The sequence below is a fragment of the Apodemus sylvaticus genome, chromosome 21 (assembly GCF_947179515.1).
Source record: "Apodemus sylvaticus chromosome 21, mApoSyl1.1, whole genome shotgun sequence".
Lineage (NCBI taxonomy): Eukaryota > Metazoa > Chordata > Mammalia > Rodentia > Muridae > Apodemus > Apodemus sylvaticus.
The window spans coordinates 15,062,021-15,078,665 of NC_067492.1; the positions used below are offsets into that span (position 1 = coordinate 15,062,021).

Genomic DNA, 16,645 nt, shown 5'->3' on the forward strand with positions numbered 1-16,645 from the left:
ATGATCCCCATATATTTGAATACTTGGTTTCCAGTTGGTGAAACTGTTGGGGAAGGGTTAGATGGGGTGGCTTTATTTGAGGAGGTGTGTCACTGGGGGGTGGGGGGGGGTTAGGTTTTGAAGTTTCAAAGCTTCCCACCATCTTCACTTTGCTTTCTCTGTTTCAGGCTTGTAGTTACAGAGATGCTGAAACAATGTTAATAATTGCCCACTTTTGACTTTTTGTAATATAATAAAGAAAAAAATCTCTCCCTTATCTCTATCTGTTCTTGTTTCCCTCTGAAAAGTAGAATGTCCTAGGTAGCGGTATGCTGCTCAGGCTGGATTCTTCCTTATAATTCTCCTGCCTTATCCTCTTAAAGCAGGTGTGAGCCACAATGCTTATCTTGACACATGAGTGTGTATGTGTGTGTGTGTGTGTGTGTGTGTGTACACAGGTACATGCACGAGTGCAGGAGTGCCTGCTTGTCTTTTTGTATATCACTTGCATACATGAGCCCAGGGAGATCAGAAGATGGCATCTAATCCCCTGGAACTGGGGTTACAGGCAATTGTGAGCCATTTATGTGGGTGTTAGGAATCAAACTTAGGTACCCTGCAAGAGTAGCAAGCACTCTTAACTACTGAAGCCACCTGTCCAGTCCTCCATATTTGGTTTTTAACCTAAGTGTTTAATGCTATAATTTTTTCCTCTAAATGCTGCTTCATTTCATCCAGTGAATTTTGATAGGTTGTATTTTCATTTGAGTTTATCTTAAAGTATTTTCTAATTTCTCCCAAACTTTCTGTTTTACCTGTTGTTTGTGGAGAAATCTAGTTTCTATATATTTGGAGATTTTACCCGAATTGTTCTGTTATTACCTTCTAGTTTAATATCACTGCGGCCAGAGAACATATTTTAAACAATTTCAATGTTTTAAAAGTATAGTAAGTTTCATTATGTGGTCCATTTGTGGATGGTTTCTTCGTTCTTGTAGAGAAAACGTATTTATCAAATGAACTCTTCTATAAATGTCCCTCCGAGTCAGTTGGGTGTTGTTGATGGTTAGCTCTCTATTCTTGCAGAGTGTCTTCTTGTTGTATCAATTACTGACAGTAAAACTATTATTTCCAACAGTAACATCTATCTATCTTTCATTTCCAGAAGGTTTTTCTCCACTCATTCTGTGGTTATGTTTTGTAAAATTAATATCTCATTCTAAATGTCAGAGTCCTGAAATTTTATAGTTTCTCCAGTCCCTGTGGCACCCATCAATACCTTCATTATGATGCCATGTATCTTTGATCCCTGGAGTCTTCTTGGCTCTCTACTCTGTCCGAAATCATCTTTGCTCTGTTTAATGGTTTTTCCTGCATCCCTATGTATTGTTGAATTTCAGTTATAAATTCTTTGACTCCTTGCTTGATTTTCAAGTCTTACATTTCATAGATTTCTCAGTTTTGTTCCCCTATTCATTTCTAGACTCCCTGCTGACAAGAGAAGAGGGATTGTGTGATACCAACATTTTAAACAAGCTGTGTGTCCTAAGATGTGGCTGCATAGAAAGGGGGTGAGGGGTGTCAGATACATATCTGTCAGATGTAGATGGCTTACAGCCCTGATCAAGTCTTCTATGACAGCACTGAACTAAAATCTTGCTGTTCTACCTATATTGTTTGCAGAAATATTTGGATTTGTCCCTCGTGTGTTAATGTCCATTTTGGGACCTGGGTAGCAGTTACTTTTCTTTTGCTGTGATGAGACACTATGGCTAAGGAAACTTTTGGAAGAGTTTATTTTGACTTGTGGTTTGTCTTAGTTGTTTTTCTGAGCAGAAAAATAGTCTTAGTTCTGTCCTGAGCAGAGACACCATGATCAAGGCAACATATGGAAGAAAGCATTTAATTGGGAGTTCGCTTACAGTTTTCAGAGGGTTAGTCCATGGTCACCATGGAGGGGAGGATGGCCTCAGAGAGGCAGGCATGATGCTCGAGTAGGAGCTAAGAGCTTACATTCAATCTATAGGCAGAGAAGCAGAGAGGGAATGAGACTGAGCCTGACTCCCAGTGATATAGGTCCTCCTCCAACAAGGCCACACCTCCTCCAACAAAGCCACACCCCTTTCAACAAAGCCACACCCCTCCCAACAAGGTCATGCCACCTAATTCTTCCTAACAAGTCTGGGAAACAAATATTCAAAATACTAGTTAATGAGGGCTATTCTCATTCAAACCACCTTGGTTTGCTCCTTGGCTTCCATTCCCTTATAGCCCATCATAATGCAAAATATGACTTGTTCAACTTCAAAAGCCTCCATAGCCCTTCACAACCTTAATACTGGTTAACAAAGTCCGAAGTCTAAAGTCTCTTCTGAGACTTGAGACAATCTTTGTAACCCCCTGTAAAACCAAAAAGCAAATTACATATATTACCATTACAAAAGGGGAGAAAAGTGGATATAATAAAAGAATTCTGAACCAAAGCAAGAAGGAAACCCTTTAGGGAAAACTCCAAAATTCTGCAGCTCTGTATTCAGTGTCTAGGGGCTTAGATGGTTCTTTGGAGCCTCAATTCCTTCCAGCTTTGCCAACCACAGCACACATCTCTCACTCTTGATCTGGTAGGCTCTATTTCCTAGACAGATAACCCCAGCTCTGGCATCTGCAATATCTTGGCATCTCCAACACAATACAGGCTCCACCTTTGTGGGTTCATGCAGTGGCCTCTCTATATATTCATTTTGCAGGTCAGATATAAACCCAGCTACTGCTCCAGCACCATTCCTGCCTCTGCCTGCCACCAAGCTCCCCATCATGATGATCAAGGACTACCCTCTAAAACTGTAAACAAATTCCCATTTAAGTGGTGTGTGTGTGTGTGTGTGTGTGTGTGTGTATCTTGCCTTGGTCACAGTGTCTTTTCACAATAGTAGAACAGTAACAAGTAACAAACACATGGTTCTATAGGGAGGAGTGTCCCTCACAGCAGGAAGATATGATAGCAACCAGGCTGGCAGGAAGCGGAGGCTGAGAGCTTATCCCCAGCCCTCACTATGAAGGGCCAAAGAGGCCATATCAGGGGTGCTAAAGAGGATGCCCTAATGGATAAAATCCGTTTTGCCAGCCTATCACCATTCTGCTGGGTTGCCCACTCCACATCTTCACATCTGCTCTGGACTCCTTACACCGTTTCTAATCCAGCTCCTCCTCCTTCCATTGCCCTGGCTCAGTAGGCTTCTAGGCCCTCTGTCTTTCCTGATACCACGCTTACCCACAATCCCCTATTTCTCTTTGGATTCTCCCTTCTCACTTTATTCCTCCGCTTAGGGCCTCTGGGGGTTCTCATGCACATAAACAAAGACCATAAGTGAGGACATTTCTCCTCCAGGAGGAGTGAGTCTCCTCCCCTGTCTTCTTTTTTTCTCCTCTAACCTGAGCCTCTAAGAAATTTGCCCCACTCCTTCCTACCCTCCCAACCCATGCATCTGAACACAGGGTGCTAGATACAGGCACAACTCCTCACTCTGACACTCTGCAGTGTAGTGGAGCCCTCTGCCACTCCCCAGGTCCCACACCCTTGTTTCCAAGCAGCAGGAGTTGGCTGAAAAACCTCACAGTTTCCATTGTCCATTGACACTCAGGGCTCATCCACCCTAGGCTCACTTCAATATATTTACCTTATTCATTCATTCATTCATTCATTCATTCATTTATTCATTTAATGTACATGTGTGCTCATCTGCAAATACACCTGCATGTCAGAAGAGGACATCCGATCCTAGTATAGGTGGTGGTAAGTCACCTTCTGGTTGCTGGGAATTGAACTCAGTACCTGTGAAAGAGCAGCAGACAGTGCTCTTAAGCGCTGAGTCATCTCTCCAGCCTGGACTTAAACTTCTGATCCTCCTGCCTCATCCTCTGGAGTGTGGGATTGCTGGTGTATGAGGCTGTGCCCAATGAATGCAGTGTTGGTGTTCAAACCCAGGACTTTCTACTTGCTATGCAAGCATTCTACCAACCTTGCTATAGCCCCAGCTCCACTCCAGAATTATTATTATTATTGAGATTTGTTTTCAGGTGTGTATGTATGCACATGTGTGGCTATGTACAAATGCCTACATGTGCCCTTGGAGGTCAGAAGAGGGCCCCAAATATCATGCGAAGAACATAACTTAGAAATTTGCAGGTTCATATACACAGACACTGTGAAGACACCAAGTATGAGTTTCCGTCAAGAAGCCTACACCCATGTCTTAGGATGTGTACCTCTATGACTCTCTGTCTAAACGATTAATAGCCACCAACGACTCCATGCTGGTTCATCATGATAGTCTTCCCACAGTGCAGTCAAAGATCTCCCTTTAAGTGACTGGAGGGGAGATGGTGGTGGGGATCCCTCCAGCAGCTGGTGGCACTGTTCGGTTGTATGTTCCAGCTGCTGTTGCTGAGATGTTGAATGCTTGCTCCTCAGGAAAAGATGATCTTGTCTGACACAATGTTGAAGGATCCAGACTCTGTCATCGACACAAGTCCTTGGCTCCTTAACCAAGTCCTTGTAAGGAAGTCAAGGGCAGCAGCTTCACAGTCAATGTCTTCTCGAGGTCAAGTGATGACCTTAGATGAGGAAACTGAGCCATGATTTGGAGTTTGCCCCATCACTTGTTGGGATCCATTTCTTGAAGTCACAGCCTCTGTGGTTGCTGAGGGTGTGGTGAGTTAACCTTTACTTCCAGGCACATGATTTTGGGACAGCTGTCACCTCTGTCATTGTGATTTTTTTTTCTCCACATAATAAAATAAATCTAGAGCTGACAGTCACCCTAGTGTTGTTCTGAAAAAAACTGAGACGTGTGTCAAACTTACCGTGGAAAAGTGGGATGTGATGGAAACGTGCTGTTCACTCCTGTTTGCTCAGTTCATGCCTCCACCCAGTGTGTGTGTATGTGTGTGTGTGTGTGTGTGCAGGTGTACATGGTACATGTGTGGAGATCAGAGGATGACCTTGAGGGTTGGTCCTCTAAAGCCTTTCCCCATTTCTATGAGGTAGAATCTTTCATTGGCCTGGAACTTGGCCATGTAGACCTGGAGAGCTGGGCCACAAGCTTCCAGAAGTCCACCTGACTCCATCCTCCACTGCATGGCTTACAGATGTACGCTTCTGCATTCAACTATTGATGTGTCCACTGCATGGCTTACAGATGTATGCTTCCGCATTCAACTACTGATGTGTCTTTCTAGGTCTGCACTCATGTCCTGAATCAAACACTTTAGAGACTTAGCTACTGTCTAGCTATTAATGTCACCTGTCAGAAGATGGTGATATTGGGGCTGGCTGGGCTCAACCAAATATAATTGCAATTGTGATATGTTTAACGTTTCCCCTGTTCCCCCATCTCCTGTGCTCCATCTCAAAACTGTGCTTCTTCAAGGCCGATTGAAACTGTTTTCCAGTTACACCACTGTTCCAAGTTTCATCAGCTCCAGGCCTTTTCGCTTTTAAATTCTGTCCAGTTTGATATAAATTTCTTAATCTGAATAAATGTAATCAATATCCAAACACATTCACACTGATCAGATTTGGAGCTTTATTGTGCAATGAAAAAACAAACCTAAAATTTGATTCCAAGCATATGTAATTTAGCTCTTGGAAGCAGGACATTATTCACAAAAGAGAAAAGATATTTATTTGAAGGACAGAATATATTCAGAATTGTTTATTTCTACAAAACCCATTTCCCCTAAGCCTTAAATTTATGCTGCTGTGTTTAAGCAATGAAGTTATTTTTATGAAATCTAGTTAAGCAATTTAATGGGAATAGCATCGTTAGAATAAAAAATTGCACACCTGTGCTAGTCTCAAATAGTATTATTTAAGTCCAACTTCCAGCTTCTAATGACAAATTGCCCTTCATAGATTGAGATGCATAATGATAATTGAAGAAATATATATGTAAAGAAAGTAAAAAATATCGCTGTCATATATAAAAGAAGACTGTAAAGAATACACACATGAGGGAAAGAGACATTTTTCTTTTGTCCTTGTTGTTTCAATAGGGCCTCACGTCGTCTAGGATGGCTTTAAACTTGCAGGTCAGTTGGTAGAGCATGACCTTGAACTCCTGATCCTCTTACCTCCACCTTCCCAGTGCTGGGATTATTGGCTTATGCGTACCACTCCTGTGAACCCAGGTCTTCCTGCCTGCTAGACAAGCTTTCTACCCACTGAAGTGCACCCCCAGCCCTGCTTCCTTTTCCTCTGGTTTCTTTGTCCTCACCATCTGCTGCTCTTCTCCTGTCTTAATGTTGCTCGTTGGCTAGAAGCTATTATAGAATACCAAGAGGAGAAATTATCAAATATATGCTGATTCGAGGGAGTCGGGGGTTGGGATCTTGACTGGGCACCTTTAAGAAAGCCAGAGTCAGGGAATTTGAAGAGTTAGATGAGAATCTTTTCAGTCATCCCTGCTCTGATGTGGCAAAGAAGATTCACATCCTACCAGGGGATGTGGCCAGCAACTGAAAGCAAGGACCATAGGCTAAGAGGGTGGAGGAAATTAAGCATTGTGCTAGACAAGTTACAGATTGGATAGCACCCTAGAATCACTGACTTGGGACATTCTTGTCAGCCAGATGTATCCACACACTACACAATATTTGGACCTTAACAAACTGCATATTTGATGGTGGTCCCATAAGCCTGGGGTGGAGATGAAAATTTTCTGTTGCCTACAGACGTTATTGGTGTCCTCCCGTAGCAAATCTGATGCATGTTCTTGGTGGCATTGCTCAGCACACCACAAGTCACAAAGCTGAATGCTGTGGTTGAGCACAGCTCACGCTCCTTGACAACAATAACAAACGACAGCGTGTTGGTTTATATGTTTATCACACACTACAGCTGAAGGTAGTTTAATTGCTTCTGTCCCCACCAAGGACCATGGTGTGGCACTTTTGATAAGTATTGTGTGCCTTAAGCAGGTGGAGCCGTCTAGGATGTCCTCGGGTGACTTGGAGACACTGCTTTGAAAGGAGACAATGCCCATCCTCTGTTTGCTCTGCATTGAGATGTGACTGCTTGTCCTTGTGATCTGTCACAGTCGCCATTGGCCGAATTCACTGGAGCAGCTTAACCTTTGACCTCAAGCCACTACAGTTACCACCTAAATAAACCTCACTTTGTTTCACACGTATTTGCATCAGCTAGCTTATTAAAGTGATGGAAAGGGAGTACATCATGTGACTTTTTTTTTTAAGTAGGTCAGGTCTATTCACCTGAGAGGGACAAGAAGAGTGGAATACAATTGGACTGCCCATTGTCAGAAGTCCATTTCTTACTGTATCTGGGTCATTATTTTCTGATCCCCTTTGTCATATGAAGAATAATATTACAATGAGCTACGGTAGAAGCATGGCCTGTCTCTGCATACCTATGAATACCAATACTGGCATTGCGATTCTGCAATTAGTAAATGTAATCTGAGTTTACTGAGGGGGCCTACCAGCTTATGTATCCTGACAAGTCTGTCTTGGGAGGATGCTGAGGAAAGGCTTCTCAAGGGATGATAAACTCACAAATGTACCGCTTGCTACTGCGGCAGGCCTCATCGCTCCACTTCCCCTGAGCTGACTGGGAGAACAGGACACAGTTTTCCCGCTTGCCACCACTTGGCTGGGCGCGGTCCCAGTTGAGGAAGGAGACAGCAAATCCATGGACATCGAGGAACTTGCCTTCTGTGACCATGTCATTTATGCCTAGCCAAAAGTCATTGACACCTGGCAGACTCCTCTTACCATAATCTCGAAGGGCATTGATTTCATCAGAATTCCTGGGGACAACCAGGGTTCCTCCCTTGGAAATGCAATCTTCGTTAGCTTCGTGGTAATGCTTGAGGCCTTCTGAAGCAAGGTAGCATTTCTTATGAACTTTGGTGCCTCGAAGACAGACTGTGAAAATGAGAAAGTTGGTGATGTCATAAGATGCCTTTTGTGCATGGGTTGCCTAAGACCAGACCTGGCAAGAACTGGTAGACATTTGTGTAATGATTAATGGGTTGACAGTGATAACGTACCATTGATGATTGTGTTGGTGCCAGACACAATAATAACCACATGCAACCCCACAACACAATGGTGTTATCTCCATGTATCAGGTTTAGACACATTTTTACTTACAACTTGACATGCCCCCAAAGGGATTAGGGAGGATATAATGGATCCTCAGCCATATAGGACCCAAAACATAACCTTAAATCCTGGACCACTTCGAAATAATTTGTAGCCTAGTTTATGTAAGGAACTGCGTGGTGGGTTCCCTTTGGACTTTTAGAAGGGAATAAAATTTTATAATAATTTATAATAATTTAAAGAGCAAACACAAGCCACCTGGTGGCACACGCCTATGACTAGAGCACTCCGAGACTGAGACAGCACCTGATCTACATAGCCACTTCCACGCGAGTGAGCCCTACATACATAGATCTTATCTCAAAAACAACCAAAAATAACCAAAACCAACCAAACAAAACCAATAAGAAATGAAGAAAGGAAGGATGGATGGAAGGAAGGAAGGAAAGAAAAAAGGAAAAAAAAGAAAGAAGACAAAAAGTCAAAGAAATAGTGGGTTTTCCCCTACTTTGTTGAATTTCATTTGCTTGCTTTTTGACACAGGATCGCTCCCTGTCCACACTGGTGTGTGTGTGTGTGTGTGTGTGTGTGTGTGTGTGTGTGTGTATGTGTGTGTGTGTGTGTATGTGTATGTGTGTGTGTATGTGTGTGTGTGTATGTGTGTGTGAATGTATGTGTCTGTGTGTGTGTGTATGTGCGTATGTGCATGTGTGCTGTACAGCAGCCACAGAACATTTGGCTGTCAGAGGACAATGTTTTCTCCTGTCATTATGTGGGGCCCAGGAATCGAACTCAGGCTGTCAGGCTTGACAGCAGCCCCTTTCTTTGCCTGCTGAGATTTGAACTCGGTTCTTTAGGCTTTCACAGCAAGCACTTTGCTAACTCAGCTATTTATTCCTCCAGGCCCCAAAACAGCCTCTTAAGGGCTCGGGATTTCCCTCAGTTAGTAGACCCTTCACTTATCAGCACTTGCAGAGCCCTGGCTTAAGTCCACTGCACCACAGACACAAGGCCCTGTGGCCCTAGCACTCTGGAGTTGGAAGCAGGAGGATTTGGAATTGAGTTATCCTCCACCCCATAGTGAACTCTGGGTCGGTCTTGGAAATAAGAGAACCTGTCTCAAAATATTAAACATAGGCGCTAGAGAGATGGCTCGTTGTTGGTTAAGGGCTCATGGTGGCTCACAACTGCTTGTAACTCCAGTTCTAGAGATCCAATGCCCTCGTCTGACCTCTATGGGCATGCACATGGTACAGAGAAAAAAATTATATGTATATGCATATGTGTATATGTATATATCTATAATGTATACATGTATGCATACATTATGCATATGTGTGTATATATACATGCATATATACATGTATGCATGTGTGCATGTATGCATGCATGTATGTATGTGTATGCATATGTATATACATATATATGTATTGAGCAAAGCACCAGTACACATAAAATTATTTAAAAATTTTAAATTAAAATAAATAGCATGTACTCTTAAGCTACCTTTTTCTTCCCCCAAGAAGAGGGTTCTCTGTGTACCTCTGGCTATTCTGGAACTTCTCTGTAGCTCAGGATGGCCTCAAACTCAGAGATTTTCCTGCCTCTAAATGCTGGGATTAAAGGTGTGAGCCATCCTCCAACTCTTCCACCAGCTGCCGAAGTTTTTATTTTGTTTCATTTGGTTTTTTTCTACAAGCAAACCCCAGTACTCAGCAAGCAGTCTGGATGAATTCAATCCTGGGCAACAGCTGATTCTCTTCTACTACCCTTCCCGACCAGGCGCCGGTGAAGGGGACCTCTCACCTGTCTGCAGAGCTTGCATTTCCTTCAAGGCATTGACTTCTCGCCACAGCTTTTCAACTTGAGACTTCAGGTCACCATCCTTTTCTAGGGGACATTGGTAGGGTGGGGTGGGGTAGGGTGTGGGATGGAAAACATTCGAAATAGAAATGTTAAAAAGGAAAAAAAAAAGCAGCTTTGTAATGCAGAATCCAAGGCAATGGTTCTGTTGCTGGCGCGCCAAATGCGCATGCGCACTAAGACCAATTTGGGCAGAGAACCTGCAGGAGAAGGTTCCCTGGGACTTTGAGGATGGCTTCCACTCTCATCTCTCATTATGAGCTCTGGGAACACTTGTCCACCCCTGACATGGTCACTTCTGATCTTTCCTGCACCGCGCTCACTTTCCTGCAGAGCACCATCTGTATTTTACTTACTTCAGTAGCTTGGTTTCCTTATCCACGATTTCCCCCCGTGCGTGATGTGCTCCGTTTGGAGCGTATCTTTTATGAAATATAAAAAGGTTGATGTCGTGTGTTAGTGGAGGATGAAGGTGAATGCGATGAGCTAAGGGCCTTGGTGGGGGAGTGCCAGGAGCCACACTTACTGGGCATCACCTCTCACACCCTGGACCCCTTACTGATGAGGTCTGATGGAGGCGCAGTGGCTCTCCCGGCTTGGACCATTGAAAACTTGCTTATGGGGGCATCACCACCAACCGTTTCTCCTTAGTCCCTGTTCTCCGTCTGCCTCTTGCTCTTTTCCGTCTCCTTTCTTGCTTCTTTTCTCTTCTCTACATTCCTCAACCCCCTCCCTTTTTGGCGGTATTAGAGACTAAACCCAGGCTCTCTCGTAACTTATGTATGCTAGGCAAGGGTTCTGCCAGCTCTCTGGATCCCTAGTTCCAGTTTTGTATTCTTGAGTGTTCTTAGATGGTACCAAAAACTCTTTGGCTAGCCTCAGCTACAAGTGAGGGAGTAGCTGTGGCTAAAATCTAGATTGCAGAAGAATGAGGACTGTCTTAGTGACTACTAGGAACTGTGACAACCCATACCAAAAATGACACGTAAATATATTAAAAGACACCATACAGGCTGGGCCAGGAGATCACTTGCCTTGCCGTCCCTGAGGTAGAGTTTAGAAGTTCACAGAGGAGTATACAGAGAAACAGAAAAGTCCACCTGCTGAAGGTTTCCAGTCTGTAAAATGCAGAGCTTAAACGTGGGTGTCTGGCGTCTCCTATTCTCCCTGTTCTCCTGATCTGCTTCTGCAGAGCAGCTGCCTCCATCCCCTCGTCCCCATTGTCCCCCAGCACGTGGACTCACTCGAAGATGACACATAAAAATGGTATGACCCATCCCCAGCTGTCTCGTTATAGGGCTGGCAGATAGAGACTCGGTTCTGTGGACTAGGAAGGTGGCTAGGCCAGTGAAATGCTTGCCTCATGACACAAGAGAACCCAAGTTTAACAAACAAAGCCAGGCAAAGTAGCATGCTTATAATCCCATCTTGGGAAGCAGACCTAGGCAGATCGCTGAGACTTCCTGGCTAGTCAGCATAGCCTACTTGTCAGAAATCCTGGCCAAGAAAAGAGACTTCTATTTAAAAACAAAAGCAAAAAAAAAGGTGGAGGTAGATGACACCTGAGAAATGATATTTGAGGTTGTCCCCTGGCTTCCTATGCATGTGCACACTTGTGAATGCGTATCAACACACACACACACACACACACACACACACATACACACACACACACAAAAGAAACTCAGTTTTGTGTCCCTGTGATTTCTCAGGAAAATATAAAATCCACTATCTTAATCTTCTCTCTGTCCCTTTACACTTGTGCATCGCAAGCCAGATGGTTCTACATTTGGGCCAGGAAACTGTCTTCTAGGGTATTGAGTACCTCTCCCTCCAACCCCTATTTCCCTTTATATTGTACATCAGTTATTAAGCATCCAACAACTCAGCTCAGGAATACAACTGCCCAACGATTTTGTCCTGTGAGACCATTCAAACTGAGGGGCCATTTAAGATGCAAACCCATCAGTTATGGGGGCCCACTGAGGGCTTGCTTCCAACTTCCAAGCAGTCAGCTACACACATTTCAGCCCCCTTCCTTCCGGGTCAGCTTCCAGCTCCTTTGTATTTAAATAAGTAGCTGTAAACACGCTCATTAGCAGGAAGACACACCTGGCCTTATTAGACTCCTGGGAGATCTTTATGGCTGTCATCTTCTGGGTGGCTGGCTGTCTTCCATCCCCTTCCAAATACCATTGCTCAGGTGGATGGACAGAAGGAATGCCCTGAGGAGCCAGCTCCCTCTAAAAGGTGTATTTTATTCATTAGTGTAACTCGTTAATTTGTTGAAACCCATGAAGTAAGTACTTAGGGGACACTTGTGCTTGGTGCTTAACTGCCGTTGCCATTTTGAGTCTCTGAAAAGGTCTCCTTTTCTTTTGTGAGTGTGGCTACACAGTATCAGTTTCAGGATAGGAACACCTCCACACACCCCCCCCCCCCCCCCACCCAGCAAACATTTCCAGTGGAACCATGGTCGGTTGGGTTTTGGGTTGAGTGAGAAAGGTATAGATTGGTGATGTCATTTGAAGAGACAATTAGGGAAGCTGATTAATGGCATGCCACTTCTAGAAGGTATACTACAATATCTTAGTGCCGGGAAGGACATATGTGCCAAAAGGGACTTCATGTGTTACACTGTGTCAGAGAGAGACATACCATAAAGGTTGCTGAGAACGAACCAGTGAAGTCAGAGACTTGCCCCAAACAATAAAGTAACACATCCAGCTGTTAAAACGAATGAAACGTGCTTACATGTATAGCTATCCAAGACTGAACACATGTAGTAAGTTTATTTACCTGTCAAATATTTGCAATGTCAATCTGAGATGTAGTTATTTACTGTTAGTAACAGGAGACAATTCTGGGTAAAGATTGGGGGGTTGGCTTCTGCTTTTTGTTGTTGTTGGTGGTGGCTTTGCATTTTTGAGACAAGGTCTTAATAATGCTCACTCTACCCTTAAATCTGTTGAGGCTGTTCTGGAACTCATGTTCCCCACTTCCCAAGTGCTGGGATTAGAAGGATGCATGGCCACTCTGCCTTGGCTTTTGCATTTTGTTCTAGAGTCTAAGATGATTGCTTCGCTTCTTGTAGACCTGACTTTTATTAGATCTGAAAGCAAAGGTTGGCTATTACTTTAGGGGGTGGGTCAGTGTGTGATGGTTAAGATATGTTTGCAACTGATTAAAATAGCATACCTGCTGGGGGTGGGTCCTGCGGGAGGAGAGAGATAGAGCAGGAAGAAGCTACTCACATACATTCCTATCCCCTCCTCAGGGTTCCTAGTTCAGCGAAGGAGAGTCACAAGACCAAGCCACAGCACTTCCTGTCTTCTCTCTCCCTTCTCCAGTCCTCCCCTGCCATGACATACTTCACCTCTATATGAGAAATATCCAAAGCTTTTATTTAAAAAGCTTGCTGGGAGAGGCAATAAATACTTTATAAAGAAGAACATCTCTGCTTAAAAAGCCTTCCATCGCCAGGCAGTGGTGGCGCACACCTTTAATCCCAGCACTTGGGAGGCAGAGGCAGACGAATTTCTGAGTTCGAAGCCAGCCTTGTCTACAAAGTGAGTTCTAGGACAGCCAGGGCTACACAGAGAAACCCTGTCTCAAAAAACAAAAACAGAAACAACAACAACAACAACAACAACAACAAAACAAAAAAAAAGAAAGAAAAGAAAAAAAGAAAAACAGAAAGAAAAAAGTAAAAAGAAAAAGAAAAAAGATAAGTGGGCCCACCAGCCGCTTGTGACAGGTAGAACATATACTTTGTTGTTTTTCGTGGGTCCCTTTTTGAGTCCTCACCCTCCCTACCAAAAGATGACTTTGAAATTCTGATCCTCCTGCCTCCACATCTCAAGTGAGCCAGCCACCCCTTACTTCTTGGTTTTGCTTTGAAGGAATTGACTGTGGTAAGGCAACTGAATCATGAGATTTATGTTGTATGAGACTTACGTTCCTGTTAGGAAAGTGCCTCTGAGGCTGAGATAAGGCATCTCTGGGTCCCAGTGCATTTATCTCTCTTCTGCCTCAACCCAAATCAGGTGGAGTCCCATTGTCTTTGCACTTTTAAACTTTGAAGAGGTTTTTTTTTTTTTTTTTTTTTTGACTCTTAGCCTAGAGTAAGCCCCCTCAGATCTAGCTTTGATCCATAAGTGAATTCTATGTCAAAGTATCTTTGAGTTCTATCTGATTGTGTGTTAACAGGTTCTTAAGTTGAAGAGACAGACACGACTTCTTGATATGAAAAATTCCATACCTGGTTTCAACAACTTTCCCTCGACTGACAGAAGTGGCGAAATAAAGCAACAGGATAGACAGGGTAAAAAACAAACAAACAAAAAAACCACAGCTGTTCCCTGCCATCTCATTTAATGAGATTGTAGTGTGTGTGTGTGTGTGTGTGTGTGTGTGTAGTTACAAATATATTTGAATAGGTTTAATACCCAGGAGATCACAGAGCACCACTAATCAGTTTCCTGCTTTCCTATCACCCATAAAGGCAGATGTGCATAGGTCCATGTAAGTAAGCTCTAGCTAAGAAACATCCCACATTATCAAAACTCAACGGATGACAGACATGCATACTTTTTCATTATAAGAGATTATTTTCAATTAAAAAAAAAACCTAGTACATGTTTTCTTTAAATAGCAAAGTCTCCGGAGACTCTAAAGGTCACCGGATCCCTTGCAAAGCCATACACCCACCCACTATGATAGGATGGTCTCCTGGTGCAGTTTGGATACGTGCCGTGTCCAACATCTTCCCACCCTGAGTAAGCCTAGGGTTTTGCAGGGCAGCAAAGTCCCATTACCTTTCACACGGCGTTTGCTGTGTTTCCTGGCTTTCATCCGGGATGGGTAGCTGTTGGTCTGGTCCAGGAGTAAGCTGGCCACCAGGATACAAATGACAAGTCCGTTCTTTGCCATGCCTCTGGGACAGGCCAGTCTGGCCACTTGGTCAGCAACACTGAAGCAGCTAGGGAGCAGGGAGGCTGCGAAGCCACATCTTGCTCTGGGCTGCTAGGGGCTGGCTTTATATAAAGGAGCTGCAAGGTTGGCTGGAAGCCTGCTGACGGAAGGCCGGAATGTTCCTCCAGCCGTGGCATAAGGAGGCCCCTGTTCTCACACCTCACGCTGGGCTCCAGATTCGTTTATTTTTATTCTGTTTGCATTTTCCCAGTGATTTGCCTTTTCAGAGTGTGTCTGAGTTAAAGAAAGATTTGCTTTTTAAAAAATTTATATATATATACATATATACATATATTATATATTATATATTATATATTATATATTATATAGTATATAGTATATAGTATATAGTATATAGTATATAGTATATAGTACATAGTACATAGTACATAGTATATAGTATATAGTATATAGTATATATGTATATAATATATAGTATATATATAGTATATATAATATATATATGGGAAGCTTAAAATCTCTGTAAAGATCCTTTGTTTAAAGCTCTGATGTGTATTCAAGATCTGGAAAGTAGATCCAATTCACTTTTAAGAGTTTTGGAGGTTTTTTTGTTTTTTGTTTTTTGTTTTAAGTAGCCAAATTGTTTGAGACTGTGGCTCAGTGACACTGTGCTTGCCTGGCAGATGGGAGACACTGGGTTCAACTTGCAGCCCCATAAAATAAAGCTGACACCATGACGCCCCAACCAATGAAAGAAAGCTGAAATCCCATGAGGGTAGTTTCTGCTTTTGCATTGTGTGTGCTTGTACGTGTGTGTGTGTGTGTGTGTGTGTGTGTGTGTGTGTGTGCCTGTGTATATGCCGGGCTGGAGAGATGGCTCAGCAGTTAAGAGCACTGACTGTTCTTCCAGAGGTCCTGAGTTCAATTCCCAAAAACTACATGGTGGCTCACAACCATCTAGAATGAGATCTGATGCCCATTTCTGATGTGTGTGTGTGTGTGTGTGTGTGTAGACAGCTACAGTGTACATGTATACATAAAATAAATAAAATCTTTTTTAAAGAAAGAAAGAAAAGAAAAGAAAGAAGAGAAAAAAGAGAAAAGAAAAGAAAAGAAAAGAAAAGAAAAGAAAAGAAAAGAAAAGAAAAGAAAAGAAAAGAAAAGAAAAGAAAAGAAAAGAATGTATATGTCAGAAACACACCCGGAGGTCAGAGGACAACTTGCAGGAGTCACCCGCCTCCTCCCACCCCTTCTGCGGTGTGGGTCCCATGGATGAGACTCAATTCTTCAGTCTTGGTGGGCAGTCTTGGGCAGTGGTAGCACATCTTTTATCCCAGTACTTACCAGGAAGTGGCAGAGAAATCTCTGAGTTCGAGGCCAGACCAGTCTACAGAGTTCCACAACAGCCAAAGCTACATGGTGAAACCTTGTCTTGAGATAAGATCTAAAATTTTGTTTTAGCTTAGTTTTAAGGCAGAGCCACATAATCCAGATTGGCCTCAAACTTGCTAGGTCGCTAAAAACGACCTTGATATCATGATCCTCCTGACTCTACTTCCCAAGTGCTGGGTTAGAGATATTTGCTACAATTTCCAGTGCCACTGTACATTTAAGTCAAGACTGAACACTCACATGGCTACACAATCCCATGTCTGTGTTATTCTGGTTGAGTTTGGGCATCAGACGTACATCAATGATAGACACAGAAAACTCATTATGAAATATAACTTTGCCTTCTGTTAAA

At 43.2% G+C, this 16,645-nt stretch overlaps 1 protein-coding gene across 1 annotated transcript; it reads right to left on the reverse strand.

The window, feature by feature from the left end:
• Window positions 1–7,531: 7,531 nt before the first annotated feature.
• Clec3a (C-type lectin domain family 3 member A) lies at window positions 7,532–14,898 on the reverse strand. The gene is made up of 3 exons (XM_052167399.1): window positions 14,784–14,898; window positions 9,910–9,993; window positions 7,532–7,923 (listed from the first exon to the last, which is right to left on the reverse strand). Exons 1-3 carry the CDS (start codon window positions 14,896–14,898, stop codon window positions 7,532–7,534), a joined length of 591 nt encoding a protein of 196 aa, XP_052023359.1.
• Window positions 14,899–16,645: the final 1,747 nt, after the last annotated feature.

Bases quoted from the DNA above. Each gene is read 5' to 3' on its own strand.
- Clec3a (XM_052167399.1), bottom strand. From the start codon at position 14,898: ATGGCAAAGAACGGACTTGTCATTTGTATCCTGGTGGCCAGCTTACTC. The intron at 9,994-14,783 runs GTAATGGGACTT...AATGTCCCCTAG, and splicing joins CAGCAAACGCCGTGTGAAAG to AAAAGGATGGTGACCTGAAG. The intron at 7,924-9,909 runs GTGAGAGGTCCC...TCATTTTCACAG, and splicing joins AATGCAAGCTCTGCAGACAG to TCTGTCTTCGAGGCACCAAA.